General features: G+C 44.3%; 1 protein-coding gene across 2 annotated transcripts in view; it reads right to left on the bottom strand.

Moving 5' to 3' along the window:
* Window positions 1-1,972: 1,972 nt before the first annotated feature.
* GAREM1 (GRB2 associated regulator of MAPK1 subtype 1) overlaps window positions 1,973-17,319 on the bottom strand; it is a 101,956-nt gene continuing 86,609 nt past the window's right edge. The window contains exons 2-4 of one of the 2 annotated variants that reach the window (XM_069779242.1): window positions 13,777-14,955; window positions 8,383-8,549; window positions 1,973-5,111 (exon numbers count right to left, since the gene is read on the bottom strand). In XM_069779242.1, the coding sequence (XP_069635343.1) occupies window positions 4,199-5,111; window positions 8,383-8,549; window positions 13,777-14,955 (2,259 nt within the window). In that variant the 3' untranslated portion in view covers window positions 1,973-4,198. The remainder of the gene's footprint in view (window positions 5,112-8,382; window positions 8,550-13,776; window positions 14,956-17,319) is intronic. The other variant, XM_069779241.1, reaches the window with a different exon arrangement.

A 17,319-nucleotide genomic window follows, 5' to 3' on the forward strand; every position in this document is an offset into this window, starting at 1 on the left:
GCTGTAGGCAATTTTTACAATACGGCAAGAATAAGAACGCAAATATGCGCTTTGAGTTGATTTCAATACAGCTTTGGTTAGCCAGCCAGGCAGCAATACGAGGAATCTTAATCCTAGGCACAATGAGCATTTAAAGTAAACCAGCATTTTCCGTCAAGTTTCCTCCCCACCCTGCCCCCGGCCAATTCTGTGCCCACCTCCAGAAAAGCCCCCATGAAAGCTTTCACTGCTGAAGGCAGCCTCAGTCCTTGTGCCACCACGCAACTGTTGCATAGAAAGGATGCGTTTCCTGGTGCAGGACAACAAGACAGCTCCATACAGAATGACATGCCAGATTTTATGCTACCAAATGCCCCGGACAAACAAAAAACCCAAGGATAACACACAACTTGAGACACTGATAACTAAATAAGCACCAGAGGCCTTACATTTACTTAATCTGAGGAAAGAAATCCAGGGTTAGGAGTGGCCTATTTTAGTAGACTGCCTCCAAAAAGTACGAGATTTTAGGCCCGACATGTGCTGTCTGAACTCAATGGGTACATCTCTGCTAGTAGACAAAACGGGCCAGAGCCCTCTCTCAGACCCCAAGGACAAGCAACACAGCTCGCATCAACACGGTTGAACTCCATTAACCCCCCAAACCAGGCTGGTTTCCCCCATTGCTAACCTCCGAGCTGTGCTTGGGAGTTGTGTGGGATCACCCATTGCACAGGCTGGTTGGGTTGCACCAAACCAGGCAAGAGCCCACACCAACAGTTCAGCAGCACGCGACTCCCACGAGACAGCACCCGTGCCTCGGCACTGCTCAGTTTGCTAGTACGGTTTGCAAGTCCTAGCAAACACTGAGTGCTATCTCCTCCTATTCTCAGCAGCTGGTAAAAAGTTTGTATCACAGGGATGTTCCCCAGAGCTTTCGCACACTTCCTAACCACAGTGGGAACATTAAAGCAACCCTCCATCTCAAAGTACCATCAGCAGTGCAGCATTTTGTAACCTTTTACAGATTTAAGTCTCCAGGTCTTACACCCCCATCCTTCTAAAGAGTCTGTGTGGTTCTCTACTAAGGCCTGAAGCTCTCCTCTGCTCCTGCCCCATTTCAAAGGTGCCACCATCCCTTTATTGCCAGGGACTTCCCGTGAGACCAACGCATTCACATCGGTCTGCCCTGTTCACACTACCTTCTACAGCGCCAAGGACAGTCCTGACCCCCTAACACCACAGCAGCGAAGCTCAAGAGGAAAGCAAGTCAATTAGATCCCATGGGCATCAGCGCTGCCATAGCTTGGCTACCTACACAGCGGTGGAGAGGCCAAGCCACCACACTCCAGCTGCCTGGTTTCCTCAACACTCTCCTGATTTTACCAGAGCAGACGCTTCAGTCCAGCCTGGGCATCACAGCAGGTAGCTCAATGCTGCAGTCATATAATTCACACAACACAAAGGTTAGGAACACCTAAATCACTAAAAAGGGCTTGGAAAATTAAGGTGATGGGCGGCTAAGGGCAAAAGAAAAGGTCAAATGCTAACATATTATGCATAAAAATAAGTAGGTAGTGCCAGGCCAGAACAAAACAACTGGAAGGACATCAATAGCAAGTTTGCAGTTAGAGGTTTTAGCTGTACTTTTGCACACAGGCTCTGCTTCTGACATCATTGCACATTTCTCGGCCTTCCAACAGGCCAGCTGTATTTTGGTCTATGCATATGTGATGCTAATGCAGCACACTCACGAATGCAAATTCCACCAGGCTGCTTGCAAGAAAAACCATTCCAAGCAGGTAAGCAGAGATAACAGAATAGGTCTCCTTCCTTAGCTGAAGAACACTATTTTCTCAGGGATGTTAATATCTTGGAGGCATTAGCAATATTTAATATTAATATTACCAAGACTGCAATCTCCTCTTTTTGAGGGGGGGTGGGGATGGGGAGAGGGAGGGGGTGGGGGGGAGAGAGAGAGAGAGATATTTTACTTTTTTTTTACCTGGAATTAACAAGCCAAGCAAAACAAAGAGAAGTATCTGACATTTAAAACTTGTCCCTTTCCAATTTGAATACTCATTTGACATAGTGAGGGTTAAAATGCAATTGATTTCAATTTGCACATGCCTACTAACACACATACATATCTGAACAGTACTTGAATTTGATTTAGTCTTACTTGCAGCTAAAATATTTTAGGACGCTAATTAAAAAGCATCCGGAGGAAGCTATTGATCTGTTGCTAAAAGTCAATACATTAAGAAAAAGAGTAGGATTATGAAGTCTTGGGTTTTTTCTATTGGGATATTTTTTGGCTCCCTGCTTTCTAGTACCCACATCAATTGGGCTTTGCTCTCTGGTTGGGAACTGGTGGTTTGCATTATTGCAAGACAAATGATGCATCTTGGCTTTGGCATGGAGACATGACATGAAATTTGCCCAGGCAACAGAACACTCTATTTGCAAATAAATTATTTTAAATGAGTCAATATGGTTGAGAAAACAGGCAAAATCAGCGTCCCATTTTGTATTTTCTCTTGATGCTCCCGCTACATGCCCTACAACAGAGAAAGAGACATTTTTTGTACTTCAGAAAGGTAAGAAAGGCAGGTGATGGTGTCACCCTGGCCAGGGCTCTGCTCAGCAGCAGGCGAAGGTGAAGCTGCTCCAGCATCCCTGGCTCTGACTACCTGAGGATCGTGGGCACGCACGCTTGTTGAGGATGGACACCGCAGACTGCTTCTTGAGGACCTCCACAAATCCTTGCATTCAGTACTACAAAGGTAGGGGATCCTGGGGTTATTTAGACCCATTTCGGAGAGCTCTGCCAACTACAAGAAATCAGCAACAGACTAGCAAAAGTTAATCCTATTTCTAGCCTTCTGAGCAGTTAAATTTGAAAGGTCTCCAGGGGCAGACGAATGCCCCCTTCCCATCTCTGTGCTCCCTTTTGACTGCTACTTCCGTGTGACATCTATTGTAGTGACTTTTGCAGCTGGGCAACTGAATTAACACATCTTATGATGCTACAGTCCCTCCCACTTTGACACCCACATCCTCCTAGCCCACTGCAAACAAGACAGGTGAACTTAAAACATCACAAGCATTTCCCGTGGCATGGCCCAAACCCTCACTTGGCCCCTTCTTACCAGCGTGCCATGTGCTGTTTCTGTTCCCTCCCTCGCTAATGCTTTATTTCAAAGGCATCCTATAGGAGTACTGTCGCCTTCCCACACAGATCCGACCGCAGGAATAGGATAGCACATCGAGTGCATTTTCAGATGATCGTAACAGCAGCAGAGGAAACATAAAGGGTTGCCTTTCGCCAGAGCAAGGCTATTGCAAGGGCTGTGTGTTAGCAGGCTACTGTGGCAGGCAGGATCTGCCGAGAGGAGTCTGTGCACTGAGCTGTCTTTCCCATGAAAAAGCTGCATGACCAGAAGTCATGCTCCTTACTCCAGCCATCTGACTACAAAAGCAACTTTTGAAATCTACAGGTCATAAGCTTTTAATTGGTCAGGGCAGAGTGGCTCAGTAGGAAAATCCCCCTTCTCCCTCCCCTCTGGGCAGTGAGCTAAGCAAGACTCTTGTTTTAAAAACATTTAACTCTTTTTGCTCAAAGTAACATGGAAAACGTATCCACACTACAGGTAGTCAGGAAGATACTGTTAATAAAAATATGCTGCAAGAATAGTGTATTAGTGGCACTTCACAGCAATTCTTAACATTTTCAGATGTAGTGTCAAAACAATGTTTTTGTATATCCAAACATGCTTTTTGTTAACAGAAATGGAAGAAGGTCGCAGCATGTTGCCAAATATTATTTGAACAGAAATAATCCTGTAAGAAATACATTTTTTTTGCAGTTAACACAAAACTGTAAACTGGATCGGTGTGTGTCTTTCAGCATCAAATTGTTCAGTAATAAATACAACTAAGTCTTAAGAGACTACGGAGTAAAAGTTCCCTTAGTGTCCAGTTTTTAGCAGCTGTTGAACGTTCAGGGATGCACAAGGCACGCCTCTGCAGATTCTCTGTTTTATTATTGACATAAAAAAAAAAAATCTGTTCACCACTCAAAAACGTTTATCTGCATAGTAAGAATTTTTCTACTACTATTTACAGGAAGGGCTTTTAGTGCAAAAAACAGGAAGTGATGTATTAGCTGAAGTGCATTGAGCACATCTCATACAGTTTCACTACTAACTAGTCGGCATCACATCTTGGGCCGCCAGCCATTAATGAACTGTAGTATTTTCTTAACCTGCAATTTGCTTAGCTTAAAGTCTTCTGACAGGATTTCTTCCGTAAGCTGAACCAGTAAATTGCCATCAATCTTCTCTGTAACAAAAAACGATATGACATCTTCTGACAGACCAATAAACCTCAGCGATTTAGATACTTCCTCTATGGAAAGTCCAGAAAGGTCTGTGGGTGGCTGCCAGGGAGAGCCATCCCCACAAGATCTTGGTGCTAACTGGAGGTGGAGGGGAGACGAGAAGGGATAAGACAAAGAGAACGTATCCTGCATGCCCTTTTTAACAAGATACTGATCTTCCAAGAGGTCTGGAGAACCAGTTTTCGACTCCTCCTCAGCACCATCTATTTTCAGTGGCAAGGGACACGTGTCTGTGACTGTTTTCTCTTCACTTGACTTTGGTGCCCGAGGAGGTAAGGCAGGACACGAATGGCTCTGCTTTGCGTTGCTGACTCCCAGAGTTTTCTCATCAGTGCAGTCTAGAGAGTAACTTGCCGACTTTGGACAGCTAGAGATGGTGTTTGTGAACTCTGCTGGGGTCAGCGGGGAGCACCCCACTGGGAGCTCGCACCCATCGAAGTCAAAAGTCAAAGGTGCTGGACAGTTTCTCTTTGGCGTACCTGGAGTCTTCTGTCTGGGGTAACTGTAGCTCCTGCTTGGATCGAGCAGGAAATCACTCCTATTCAGGCTTTCAGCAGTTCCTGAAAAATGGTTTGGCCAAGATAACCTCGAAGGCAGAGCTTCAGTTGAGGGGCTTCCCAAAGGCATCGTGCTCTCAGGCTCTTTGGATTCGGTTTTCATCATGTTACAAGGGTAGCAGGAAACAGGTGTGCTCTCAGTTGGGCTGGTGTTGTCGCTCTCTGTGACATTGCTTAAGGAACAAAGCAGAAAGGATGTCGTTAGAACAAAAAAATTTGGCATCTGAATAAATTCATAAATCATTTGACAGAGTCAGAGGGTAGCTGTCACAAGGAAAGAATCTTCTTTCCTCCAGCAGAACTTTTCAGATTTGAATTAACAACACATTTGAATAATGCATTGACAGTTCTTTTACTCCTTCTGCAAGCCTGACAAGATGCTGATATACCCAAAAGCCTCACATCTTGTTTTTTCAAGCTTGTAAAAAAGTAGATGTCTCAATTCAGTTCTGTGTCATCTCCCGAATACTCAGTTTTTCCACTGTCGAATTCCTGAGGGACACCACCTTGGAAGAGGAACAGCCTCACATATACTAGAAGATGTTCTAATCCTGTATTTTATATTTATGTAACACAGATGTGTCATGGTATGCAAAAGCTCGTAACGGGGGCAGGTCACCACTGCATCCAAGCTTGACTGACATAAGAGATGACCAAAAGCCCTTTTGGAGCCAGCATTTTCATTTGTTATGGCACTTGCATGTGCACAGGATCTTTCCCCACTGGTCACTGGTGCAAAAAATGCACCAGTGCACAGTACAATAACACAGAATAAGTTACTGCTTACTGCCAAAGGAAGAGTTTTACCTGGAAGGGTAAGCAGACCTAGCTGTACGTGTTGAAGTATGAGGCTTAAGCTTACCCCACAGTAACTTGTTTGCGTGTCCATTTCCTTAAAAAGCTATGATGAAAACCACTTGCTTTTCAAAGGCACCTAAAGAAAGAAAGTTACCCTGACCTACTTCCAGGTGGTAAACTAAGCTCAGCCTGTCCGAGGGAACCGATGGTTTATATCCAGATGTTCCCGAGAGACAGAGATGCCAACAAAACCATGCAATGTGTTATCAAAAGCAAATGTTGCCACTTTTATGCCACTTTCTAAAAGAAAGTTTGAAAGATTGGGTTGATCTTTGGAATTCTGGCCAATTAAGCCAGAACACTGGAAAAACAATTAGCAGGTTTATAAAATCCTTACTTAACACAACTGACGGAAACTAACAGTTGAAAAAATTGTTTTAATTACTCACCTCTCTCTCCTGGAAACTAACTACTCAAGAAAGAAACTCGGTAGTCATTCTGTGACTACGCAGTGAAAACTGCTTGAAGAAGGCAGCAGCTTTCAAAAAACCAGCATAGTTTTGAATGGCTTGACATAAAATTCGTTCCCCGTGTGCTTACAGTGAGTCAGAGAGGAAGCCAACCTGGACTTGCCCAGCTCAAACACAAAGCACAGATGCATAAAAGCAGCTCTAATCTATATCACTGGAAAATTAGTTACAAAACTCAGCCCCAACAGATGCAGTTTCCCTCTGTCTAACCATCTCTTGGTCTCCACTCCATGCCCTCCAAACTTTTCTTTTTTCCTGTTTATGTCACTAATACAAGTCTGCCAGTTAAGCAGTTGGATGTTTACAATAGCAGAGATGGTTTTTTTTTTCTCCCCCTCACCAAGGATACACTGTCAACTGGTCATTTCTGGCTGCTTAAAGACCAACTGGCATAAAGTACACAATGCAAAGCATTTTTCACAAACCAAGCCATCAGGCTGCTCAATTCAGAGAAGACAGTCAGTGAGGCATTGTAAACAACTAACTGTACAGAGGAATTAAATGGATTGATCCTGTTTCTGTTCTCTAATTCAGTATTAGAAATGGGAACATTTAATGATTTAAAAGATTAATGGAACTACTGAAAACTGATAAAGTAACATTTTTAAAGTGCTTCATATTCGTCCTTCACCAAAATTAACTCATTGAGACTCAGTGCCAAAGGATGCAAGAGAAACCATACAGCTGAAGTCAGGCATCAGGCATTTTCATAGGCAGATAAGGACAAATCATGTTGGTTTTGTTTATGTTTAAAATATTGGCTGCAACCCTTCACGATCCAGAAAATAGGATCATTGATAAAAATGGCAAGACTTGAAAAGCAACTTCACCAGCAATCCGGTTACTCCACACGTTGCCAATCCTCTAGCAGCTTCCTCTGCAGCACTAGGTCAATTCTACCAAAATGGAGATATCTGGTCTGGACCCAAGATGGAGATGAATTTCATGCAAATATCATGAAGTTCAAGTCAAATAATACCACTTGCATTCCTGAGAAACTTCACTTCTCACTGTTTTCCTGGTTTCTTGGGAGGCAGATGTATTCTTGGCTACAAAGAGAGAAAGCAGCATTTGGTGGGCCCTGAATGCTGGGAAGTCTTGTGCTCAGCCTCCTGTGGAATAGACCTTGACAGAACTACCCAACAGGCTTTCATAAAAACTAATGAGCAGCCTTGATCTAGAATGATCATTGCCAGATACACTACACTAAGCTGCAAATGTGCAGTATAGCTTAGAAAGGCAATTCCAGCGTAAGTTACTATACCCGTTGCATCTAGGCTGAAACAATTTCAGTGGTGTTTCAGATCAATTTGTAATATCCAGACAGGTAGTATCTTGTCATTGAAAAGATACCAAAAATAATGGCAACAAGACATTCAAGGCAAAAAGGAGGGGAGACTTCAAAAGGTGTATGCACTTTCTAAAGCCAAAGGAAGAACACTACATTGCTAGAAAAAGGTATGCAGCCACTTAATTCAAAATTTCCTGTCAACTTTTGACTAGCCTGAGTGAATTTTCCAGTTTGTGGGTTAGGTTTGTGCTGAAGTGGGTTTGATCTGGAAGCTGTCTGGCCCCCTTCTGTTACACCTCACTTTGCACTAAGTGGTGTCTGCTGGCCTCTCTGTTCTCCATCATGCCCACCCCATAGGTTCCCATATAGTTGGCACAACACATTTCTGGATTACCAGGCCCCTTTTGTGCCCCCGCTTATCAGAGCTGGCTGCACTGCATGCATGTAGCACTGAAATCCCACCTGAACACTAGCTTGGAGATGTTCTGGTTTGAAGATTTAAGCCTTTCAAGAATTATACAGAACTGTATGGGATTTTCCGTTTAGACAGCTGGTGCCACCTTACAGTGAGATTACCTATAGCAATATGTGCATGTATTTAATATAAGTTGCTACGTCCTATCTAGTAAAACATAGTTTCTGCTGGAGCTTTGCTTCCTCTTGAATCTTTAAAAATAACTTAACGGGTTAGCCCATTTCACAAAAAGTCAGCAACTCTGACACAGCACCATGCCTTTATAAACAAGCACCCTGAAAAAAGAACACTGCTAAATTTAACTTTCTCAAAAAGTGCTAGCACGGGGCTCTCACAGCTGAAACACATACATGTTGTGCAGTCCTGAAGAGTAGTAGGACAGTGTAGGACTAGGAGAGCGGGTCTGCTGTCGTGCAGGTTTGACTGTACGAGGAGGGATGGAAGGGCTGGTGGACGACGGCTTTGAGCTCCGTGGTGGGACAGGGGGAGCATTCAGGAGCCTGCATTCCTCTTTTACCTGCACAAAAGAAGAACATCTAAGTAAGCAGTGAGAAAAGCTGGGCAACAGCACTCTCAACCAGATGAAACACATCTGGTTCTGCCTTATTCTGTGAAAGGAAATAATTAAAAAAGGGAGGAGAAGAGAAAAATGATGCTAAGTATATACATTTGCAACAGTACGTGGCGGTCACAAAGAAGTCCAAAAGAACGCCTTGCTACCAGTAGAGCTACTAGCAATCTTTTTTAGGGTGCTTTTCAGTAGTTTGATATCTACTCATTCAGAGAGTAGCAGTAATGAAATGATGTAAAAGAACCTTCCAGTAACATATAAAATCAGACAGGCTGTTCCAGATATTTTACATTTTGTAAGGAGCAATTCATTAGGCTTAAACTTCATTAGTGTTGTTTATTTAGATGTAATAAACCAAGCTTACGTAATGAAGAGATCTCAACAGACTTTGATGTTTCCTGACTTACTTCACCAGTGATACTCAGTCATGCAGCTCTAAGATAATTCCCAGCCTTCCTCCTCCAGGAATAGTACATGCATCTCATATTTACCAGATGCTGGGATTCAAACCTGGAGCTTCAGTCCTCCTGTAGCTGCCAAAGCAGCCCAGGATAAGAATAACTACAAAACTTACAAGTTGAAAGGTGTGGGCAGAAGAGCCTGTTCAAATAACACACCCAGCCAATAGGTCTACTTTTTGTAGCCAACCAACTTTGCAGCTTAAAACACATGACTGTAGCACTGCTTATCTGAAATTTAGTTTGGTCTGCCTAGGTAGAAGCAAAATATCAGGATCCATCTCCATAGAAAAAATGATGGAATTAAGACCTTAATCTCATCAGTCCATATTTGGGCGAGCAATTTCATTTAGCAGGGCTAGAGGTGAGCAAGGGTACTGAGAATTAGGCTGCCAGGCAGGATTTTTAAGGACTAAGCACCTCCCTCCGGGCAGGATGAGACCTCTATGTTCTCCTTGTCTGAAACAGTCTTAGATGCACCAGAAAAAGGAAATTCTCTTTGTGTTTGAAAGTTATAGTTTATTTTTAAATTTAACACCACTGCAGAACTAGAAGTTATCTTAGCAGTTCTGCAACACATAATTAGCAATTAAAGTGACTTAATTTATTTAAAAACAAAATAAATGTGGAACCTTTTGCAATCCACTTCAGTGCTTTCAAAATGCAACAACCCATTTAGTACTTTTGTGAAATGGAAAATTGGGGACTAGGACATTGTAGTACATTTTTTCCCTAATTCAAAACAAGTCAAAATTACAGGAAATGCCCAACAGCATAAAACACTGAAATAAATCTTGTTCTAAGGGTTCTTACTTGCTCTTTCAAGAAAAAAAAAAAGAATCAATTTTATTCATGTTTGTTATTGAACTCGGGCATAAAACTCTTCAACCATTTTAGTGCTGTGCCCCAATGATGCCTAAGGACTTCACTTCCCCCCCCCCCCCCAAGTCAGACTAGGCAAAGTTAATACTGCATGCTATTGAATACATACCCATGGGGTTAGAGAGACCATTCAGGGGAGCTCTTGGAGCACAGCAGATGGTCAAGGGGTTAAAGGGATTCTTTCCTGGGAAGACTGCCGGCATTCAAAGGTGCTGGCATAACAAACTATGCCAAGCTCCCTTGCTGACCTAGATTGCACATCAGAACAAGGCCGTAAATAATACCGGTTTGCAGTCCCATTTGGTCCCTGTCACAAGACCGCGATTACAGCTGCCAGACACAGCCCTCAGGAAACCCAGCAGAGGAATAAAAAGGAGAGATTTTTGCAGGTTAAATTGACAAGAGCAAGGGGAAACTTCAGAGGAGAGCTACCCCTCACTAGGCCCAAGCAAAGAGCAATGAAATAAATGCAGAAGAGGAGGGGAACAGCCACGGCACGACATGACGATCACCTCAATGGCTGCTGCTATTACTAGGAAACACTCTTTTGCCCAGAAGCACTAGATGCCGCGTGGCTGCCAGATACACATAAAGTGCACTTGCGCTGCATGTCCTGGGACTTTTATTTGTCACCGTCCGAGCCCTCCCATGCTCTAACACCACTTCCCGTGACCCGGGGATGGTGACCCCTTTCTGACGGCATGAGGTGGATTTTAAGACCTCTGCTCCTTCTCCTTGGTGCCAGCCCAAGCCCCGCCAGCACCCCCTGGGCCCTGGGGTATCGCTCCTGAATCTGGGGGTCGCGGTGACCACTTCCGAGGCCGCCTGGATAAAACCCACCCCGTCGCCGGCATGACCGCCAGCGTAACACAAAGCCGTTCAACGCTCCTTGCTGATGGGAGCCTGAACTTCCAGCACACTCCATCGGGGATGTGCTTTAAATCAATCAGGAAAACAGCCTCTGATTTTATGCAAATTAGCGTTTGGGGACTGAAGCAATTTCTAATTTACAGGCCTTAATTCAGAGATAATTTTTTTCCCCCTCCCCTTCTGCCTTCATGCTACTTTGATTTTCTGAAAGGTATTTAGAAAATACACATGATGTATCAGAATGCTTCATCCTGCCAGAGAGAAGAAAACCAGAACAGCTTCTGAAATACCCAAATGTCCTTTTCTCTCCTGCAAACAGCTCCTGTACACACATTTTAAATTTAGTGCATGAAAAAATACAACTGCCAGCCAACCTTTATACAGAAACACTATGGAGTATCATTCTAGAGAGAGTGATGACTAAACCGCATGTTCATCAGCAGCCTCAGAGATCTACTTTATTCTATAAATACCCTACATGGAAACCATGCAAACATCTCCTCGGCCCCAGCCCACTGATGAATTCAGTAGGTCACCAATACTCATTCCAAAGCTGTTCCAGGACGCCACAAAACTGAGTTTAAATTTTTATCATCTATGGAGATGTAGGGTTTTTATTTTATTTTTTATGGGGTTACACCCCCTGCCCACCTCTAAATGCAGGCTAATACCTTTAGCAGAAATTATTTCTCCTACATGGCTAGAAAGCAATACCAAAATTGCTGACAGCTCTCCCACATTACCTCAGTAATGTAGGACACACATCGTACACTTTTCAAAACAACCTTAAAAGGGAACATACATATCTACCCCAAACGCCACCCTGCTCCCCCCAGAAGGGAGCTGCTATGCCACAAGGTTTCCCCAAGTGTGAGGGTCCACACCGATGCTGTGCATCACAGCAGGCTCTCCCAGCATCCCATCGCCCACTCCCCAGGCATGACCTGGGGGGCGGGCACCCCCAGCCAGGGAGGGCTGCCCTCACCCTGCTGTGGAGGCAGCCTTCCTCCCCCACTGCCCCCTCGCCCGCTCCCCGGCGCTGGCTCCGGCAGTCCTTTGACCCCGTAGTGAAGCAGTTCAGCTCACAGAAATCAGCAGGAAACTAATCATTTTCCAGATCCAGACCTGGTTGCCTGCCCAGGCGCAGGAGTGCCAGAGCCAGCACAAAAGAGGAGCCAGGACCATGTGGCTGGGAAAGGAGGAGGAAGAGGAGGAGGAAGAGGAGGAGGAAGAGGAGGAGGAAGAGGAGGAGGAAGAGGAGGAGGAAGAGGAGGAGGAAGAGGAGGAGGAAGAGGAGGAGGAAGAGGAGGAGGAAGAGGAGGAGGAAGAGGAGGGTAGGACCAGCCCCATGTTGGTTTACATCAGCGTAGGCTGCCAGGGAACCTCATCCGGATATGGTACTGCTGGGCACTTGTCCAAAAGAGTCTGGACAAAGCATTGGTGCATACCTGACCTTGGAGGCAAGGAAGCGCTCTCAGGTTCCTGCACTTAGACGTTACAGGTAAACACTCTTTGCTAAGAAGACATAATGTCTTGACTTTCCTGTCTTTGCTGAAGCTGCTGTGACTGCTCTTTGGGGAAGTTTTGGCGATACAGTCAAAGGGCTGCAGTTGTGCATTTCATGCCTGCGCTGGCGTTCTCCTCCCCTCTCCTCGCTGCACCTCCCCAGCAGCTGCACAGCCTAGCCAGGGGGATCCCCACGGCAATCCGCTGCAGGCTAACCCAGCACAAATAAGTACAACTTAGCTTTCAACCAGACTGTGACCTGGCTCACGATGGAAAGGCTATGGCTACGGCCAACACTGCAGATGGCTGTTAGATGGCAACAGGAAAGGATGGGATCACCATGGTTTGCTGCAGTTTGGTCCTAGATTAGCCTCAGCTTACTGTGCAGCCATGCTCTTGAAAATATCATTGGACTTGCAAATGGAACAGTATTTTCTTTATTTAAATTCCAGCAAAACCCCTGCAAAACTAGTTTGTTAAATTATAATATCTGTCAGGATTCATATGACATATGTATCTATCATTCAAATTTTGCTAAAGATTCCTAGACACTCTTTCCTGAGGGAAGTTTTCTTTTGTTCCTTCATGTTTTTAAAAAAATAATGTTTAGGACTATGTCAAGAGACCATGCAACTGTTGGATTTTCCATCCAGTCCACATAAGCTCCTGTTGGTGAAACATATTTGTATTTTTTCCTCTGAAGTCTCCATGACATTTCAGGTTTGGAGAAGTGATTTCTCCCATGAGTTTTCATTAGAAACCCTAGGAGAGGAAACATGCTCTGTTTAAAATTGAGTCCTCTAGAAGGCTCATTTATCAGCTCTGCACAGTTCCTATTTAAACATGTTTGCTTTCAATAAGCAGTACAGAGCGATTAGTTCAGGTCTAGTTTGATAAAGTTTCCTTGAGGTCAATGACACTTAATATCCTTCAAAATCTGCCATAGACTTATAACAGAGAAGACAATCTCTCATTAACAAACACTTCAAATCCATAAAAATTCTAGCTGTTCTCATTATTGGGGCCTGTTAACTGAAGATACACACACTAAGGTGATCCAAGGCAGTTCCAAGTGGGGTCATGTCCCACAAACTTTGGCCACAGAAAATATGAGAAAACATGGAAGCCATGTGAAGAGATCATGTGGAAAGCCAGGGAAGGAAGTGTCCCAGCAATTCTTAGACCTTGTTTGTGGGAGCAAAACCCCCCAATATCATCTTAAAGCATCAGGATTAAGCTATTAGATCAGTTATATTAAAGATACTCTGGTGGTTTTTAGGACATGACTTACACTTTGTAGGAAACTAGTTGAAGTTGTGCATCTCACAAAGCCTCACCATTTCCTTGCCCGCCATGTGCCGCCCTGCCCTGCTCAGTCTTCCCTAAAAAAAAAATCCCCAAGCAGACTCTTCACCAGCTACAAAAGAAACAAACCAACAAAAAGAACCCCGACTTACTGCTTCTGATTTGGGAGGCACTGGAGGTGGAGGTAGGGAAACATCTGAAGACTTTGTGGTTGCTCCGACAGTCGCAGGCACAGGAAGAGATGCGGTACCACACTTTGATCGGAAAGACCCTCTGTAGTTGTCACATTTGTTCTTCTCACTTAGTGAGCGAGTGAGAGGCTGGTCGCCAGCCTTTCCAGACCCTTGGTCCAACCACAGCTCTTCGTAAGGAAGTTCTGGTTTTGTAGGTAGAAACATCGATTCTTCACTAACTTCAGGAAAAAGGTAATCACTGCTACTGTCACCAGACTCCTGGTACTGAAGAGCATCGTGAGAGAACAGGGCCCACTCGTTACACAAGTCCCTGCAGCCGTGGAGGTTCACTTCACTATTCCCATGCAAGTTGTTTCCATAGACGCACACCGAAAGCCGGTGGAAGGACTGCGTAAGCTCGTCCCGCGCGTAGCTGAGGGAGTTCGGCATGTGGCTGTGCCCCGCGCATCGGCTCTTCTTTGGGCTCTTGCAGTCTTCGTTCCAGTCAGTTTTCACATCTCGCACGGCACGGGAATACTCATCTATGTCAAACTGTTCCTGGCATATATTAAACCAATGCTGGATGAGGGACTCGTGCCACAGCTCCCCCTTCACCAGACTGTCAGGTAGAGTAAATTTCGGAAGCGTTAAGTGCAAGGGAAAATGCATGGGAATAATTTTGTTGCCACGAAGCACACAACAAACCACCACAGTCTTGGTTTGAATGTTGACAAACTTGTACCTGTGCCCTTCACGGATAAAATGCAGGTCGTAAGGGTTTCTTGGTGTAGGACTCGGCACAGTCACGTTAACAGGCAGCCTGGTTTTTTCTACTATATTGCGAATCGTGTGCTCACCTTCTTGCATCTGCACCTCCAGCGGGCTGCGGGTGCTAAACTTGCCCTTACACTGGAAAGGGAGGCTGATGCTTTCGTTGGTCCTGTGGTTCATGCAGATGAGGCAGGGCATTTTGCCTCTACCTAGCTTACTAATTGAATTAAGTTTCCCGATTTTTTTGAAGATGGTGTTGAGTCGTGACTTCTCCTTAGAAGATTTTGCATAAAGAATTTCTGCTTGCCCCATTAAAGTGAGCTCATCCCCAGTACTAAGGGTAATGTTGTAAACCTCGGTGTCTTCATTGCATTCACCTGAAGCCACCTGCAAGATAATAATAAAAAATTTGGTTTTCCCCAGCTGAAGATAATACTTCAAATCATATCAAATCTATTGAGACTGAACTTACAAGACTATATATTGGGAGAAACTAAACTAACTTTACTTGAACAGCTGAGTAGTCAAGTGCAAGGTGTTTAACCTGAAGCTTGGCCAAGTAACCAAGTAACCTTTTTTTATTGTTCTGCACATTCCTGCATCTTACTTGAGGGGAAACAGCCACCTGAAACTGCCAAAGAAGGCATGAGAACAAACATAACCAGTTTTTAAAGAAAGGCCAAATCCTCATATCCCAGCAATTCAAATAGCCACTTGTGTCATACAGCTATGACAGAGCACATCTGGATTCTCTTGGGTATGTTTTTCCCACCCCCTTGTTTTTGCTGTTTGCTAGAACTTATTTGCCAGGCTCACGAGGGAAGCAAACTTCTTCTTTCACCATCTTCAGCTCCCAGAGGAGCAGAAAAGGTGATCTCATCATTATGGATGAAGCATATCCCTTTGATATAATCTCTTCCAGGCTAGGGGGAATGACAGATGACATCTATTCCCTGAAGGAGAAGTCAAGAATATCAGTCTGTCCTATATGCCTATCTCCCCCCCCCTGCTTTGCTCGCCTAGTCATAGACTTCCTTCCTCATTTTTTGATCATAATTGCAATTTAAGAGATTAAACAACATATGCACAGCCATGTGTGTGCTTTTTCTAGTATGGAAATTGTACTGGAAAGGAAAAAAAAAAGGCAAAACCCAGATGTCTAAGGCTCATTTGTTCCTGAAGTTATTTCCTTAAGACTGGAATAACTCTTTATAGACAAGATTGCTCTGCTTCGTATTTGAGTGGTTTAACGTGAAAAGCCCTTTTCAGGGACCTAACAGAACCCACCCAGCTCTTCCTCAGCAGCAGTGGATACCTATTTATAAAGGAAGGTGCATCAGATAAACACTACTGGCCTATTATAGACCATTTCATTTGGAAATACTGAACATACTAAAAAATTGCAAATGAAAACGTATGTTAAAATTGCATATCCCTTCCTCACCTCCGCAACCCCTAAAGATTTCATAGAGCTGTGTGACATTCAAATTCCAGGCTTCAAACTTGGGTATCATCACAGAACAGCCACTGCATGAAATCAGTGCTGTAATTCCAATTGGTTAATAACTGAGAAGTGCTGTGAATAACGCCTCCTCTTGTAGGACGTGATCTGCAACTCACCCGTATTTGTGAAGTTGTGATTATCTTCTGCAAGCCTTTCAGAGCAAACACACAGGCAGCTCAGCCGAGGTGTGCCGCCTTAGCACTTCAGTCTCAGGGCTTCCGGAGAGGAAGTCATTCAAGCCCTGAATTATCTAAACAAACACTAACTGGTCTAATCCAGGAAACTACTAGGATTTATGGTACGTAATACTCATTCACAGTTCACACCACTGGCCAGACCGTATTTTGAAACGTCACGACATGAAAGGAAAGCACTCGGGTTTTTTGCTGGTAACACCGGTGTGACGCTCATTGCTGGTTCCTCCTCCAAACCGCCACAGAGCGCTGCTTTTGAGCCGCAGCCATGTAGCCCCGCCTGTGGTGGAGCCGATAAGGGCTGAGGACGCACAGGGCTCTGTGCATGTACCGTTCAATTCCCCCCTTCTCCTTCTGAGGCCATGTTCTGTAAGAATATCGGTTTCTAGCATTGTCAAGTCCCCACAAATGGCTTCTTTGGACAACGCGAGCTACGCTGTCAGATATTTTAACTCGAGACGGTATGGTTACAGCTTTTTCTCACTTCCTGCAGGACACCGGCCGGAGCGAGGGAGGTGTCACAGCCTACGGCTGTGGGAGCTCCTGCTTGGCCAACTTGCAGTTCCCTGGTGATTCACAAACAAACAAGCCACTGTAGAAGGAAACAGCGGGTCAGATGTGAAACCACAGAGGTAACTAACTGGCCAAGCTTCACAACGAAGGTCTCACGAAGCAGCTGCTTATTAATGGCATCCATTTCAACCAGCCAAATAGCAAATGGAGTTTTAGATTTGACAGGCATGTTTAAAGACAAAATATTCTCAGTTAAAAAATTTGGAAAATATTCTCTCTTTTTTTTTTTTTTTTTTTTAAACATAGTCACAGGATAATAATAGGCAAAATAAGGCTGAATTTCACTGTGCTGCAACAAAAGAAAAATCACACCATGGTTCTAGTTTGGCACTCTGAGAAAAATACTGTTCTGCACTCTTCCCTCTGAACAAAAATATAAGATATCAGCTGCTGTCCAAAACTGTAATAAAAAAAAGGCAAAAAGTGAAATTGAAAGTCTAAGACTGCACAGCTTTATCCCTATCCATTAAACCCTACTAT

The sequence above is a fragment of the Haliaeetus albicilla genome, chromosome 3, assembly GCF_947461875.1.
Source record: "Haliaeetus albicilla chromosome 3, bHalAlb1.1, whole genome shotgun sequence".
NCBI lineage: Eukaryota > Metazoa > Chordata > Aves > Accipitriformes > Accipitridae > Haliaeetus > Haliaeetus albicilla.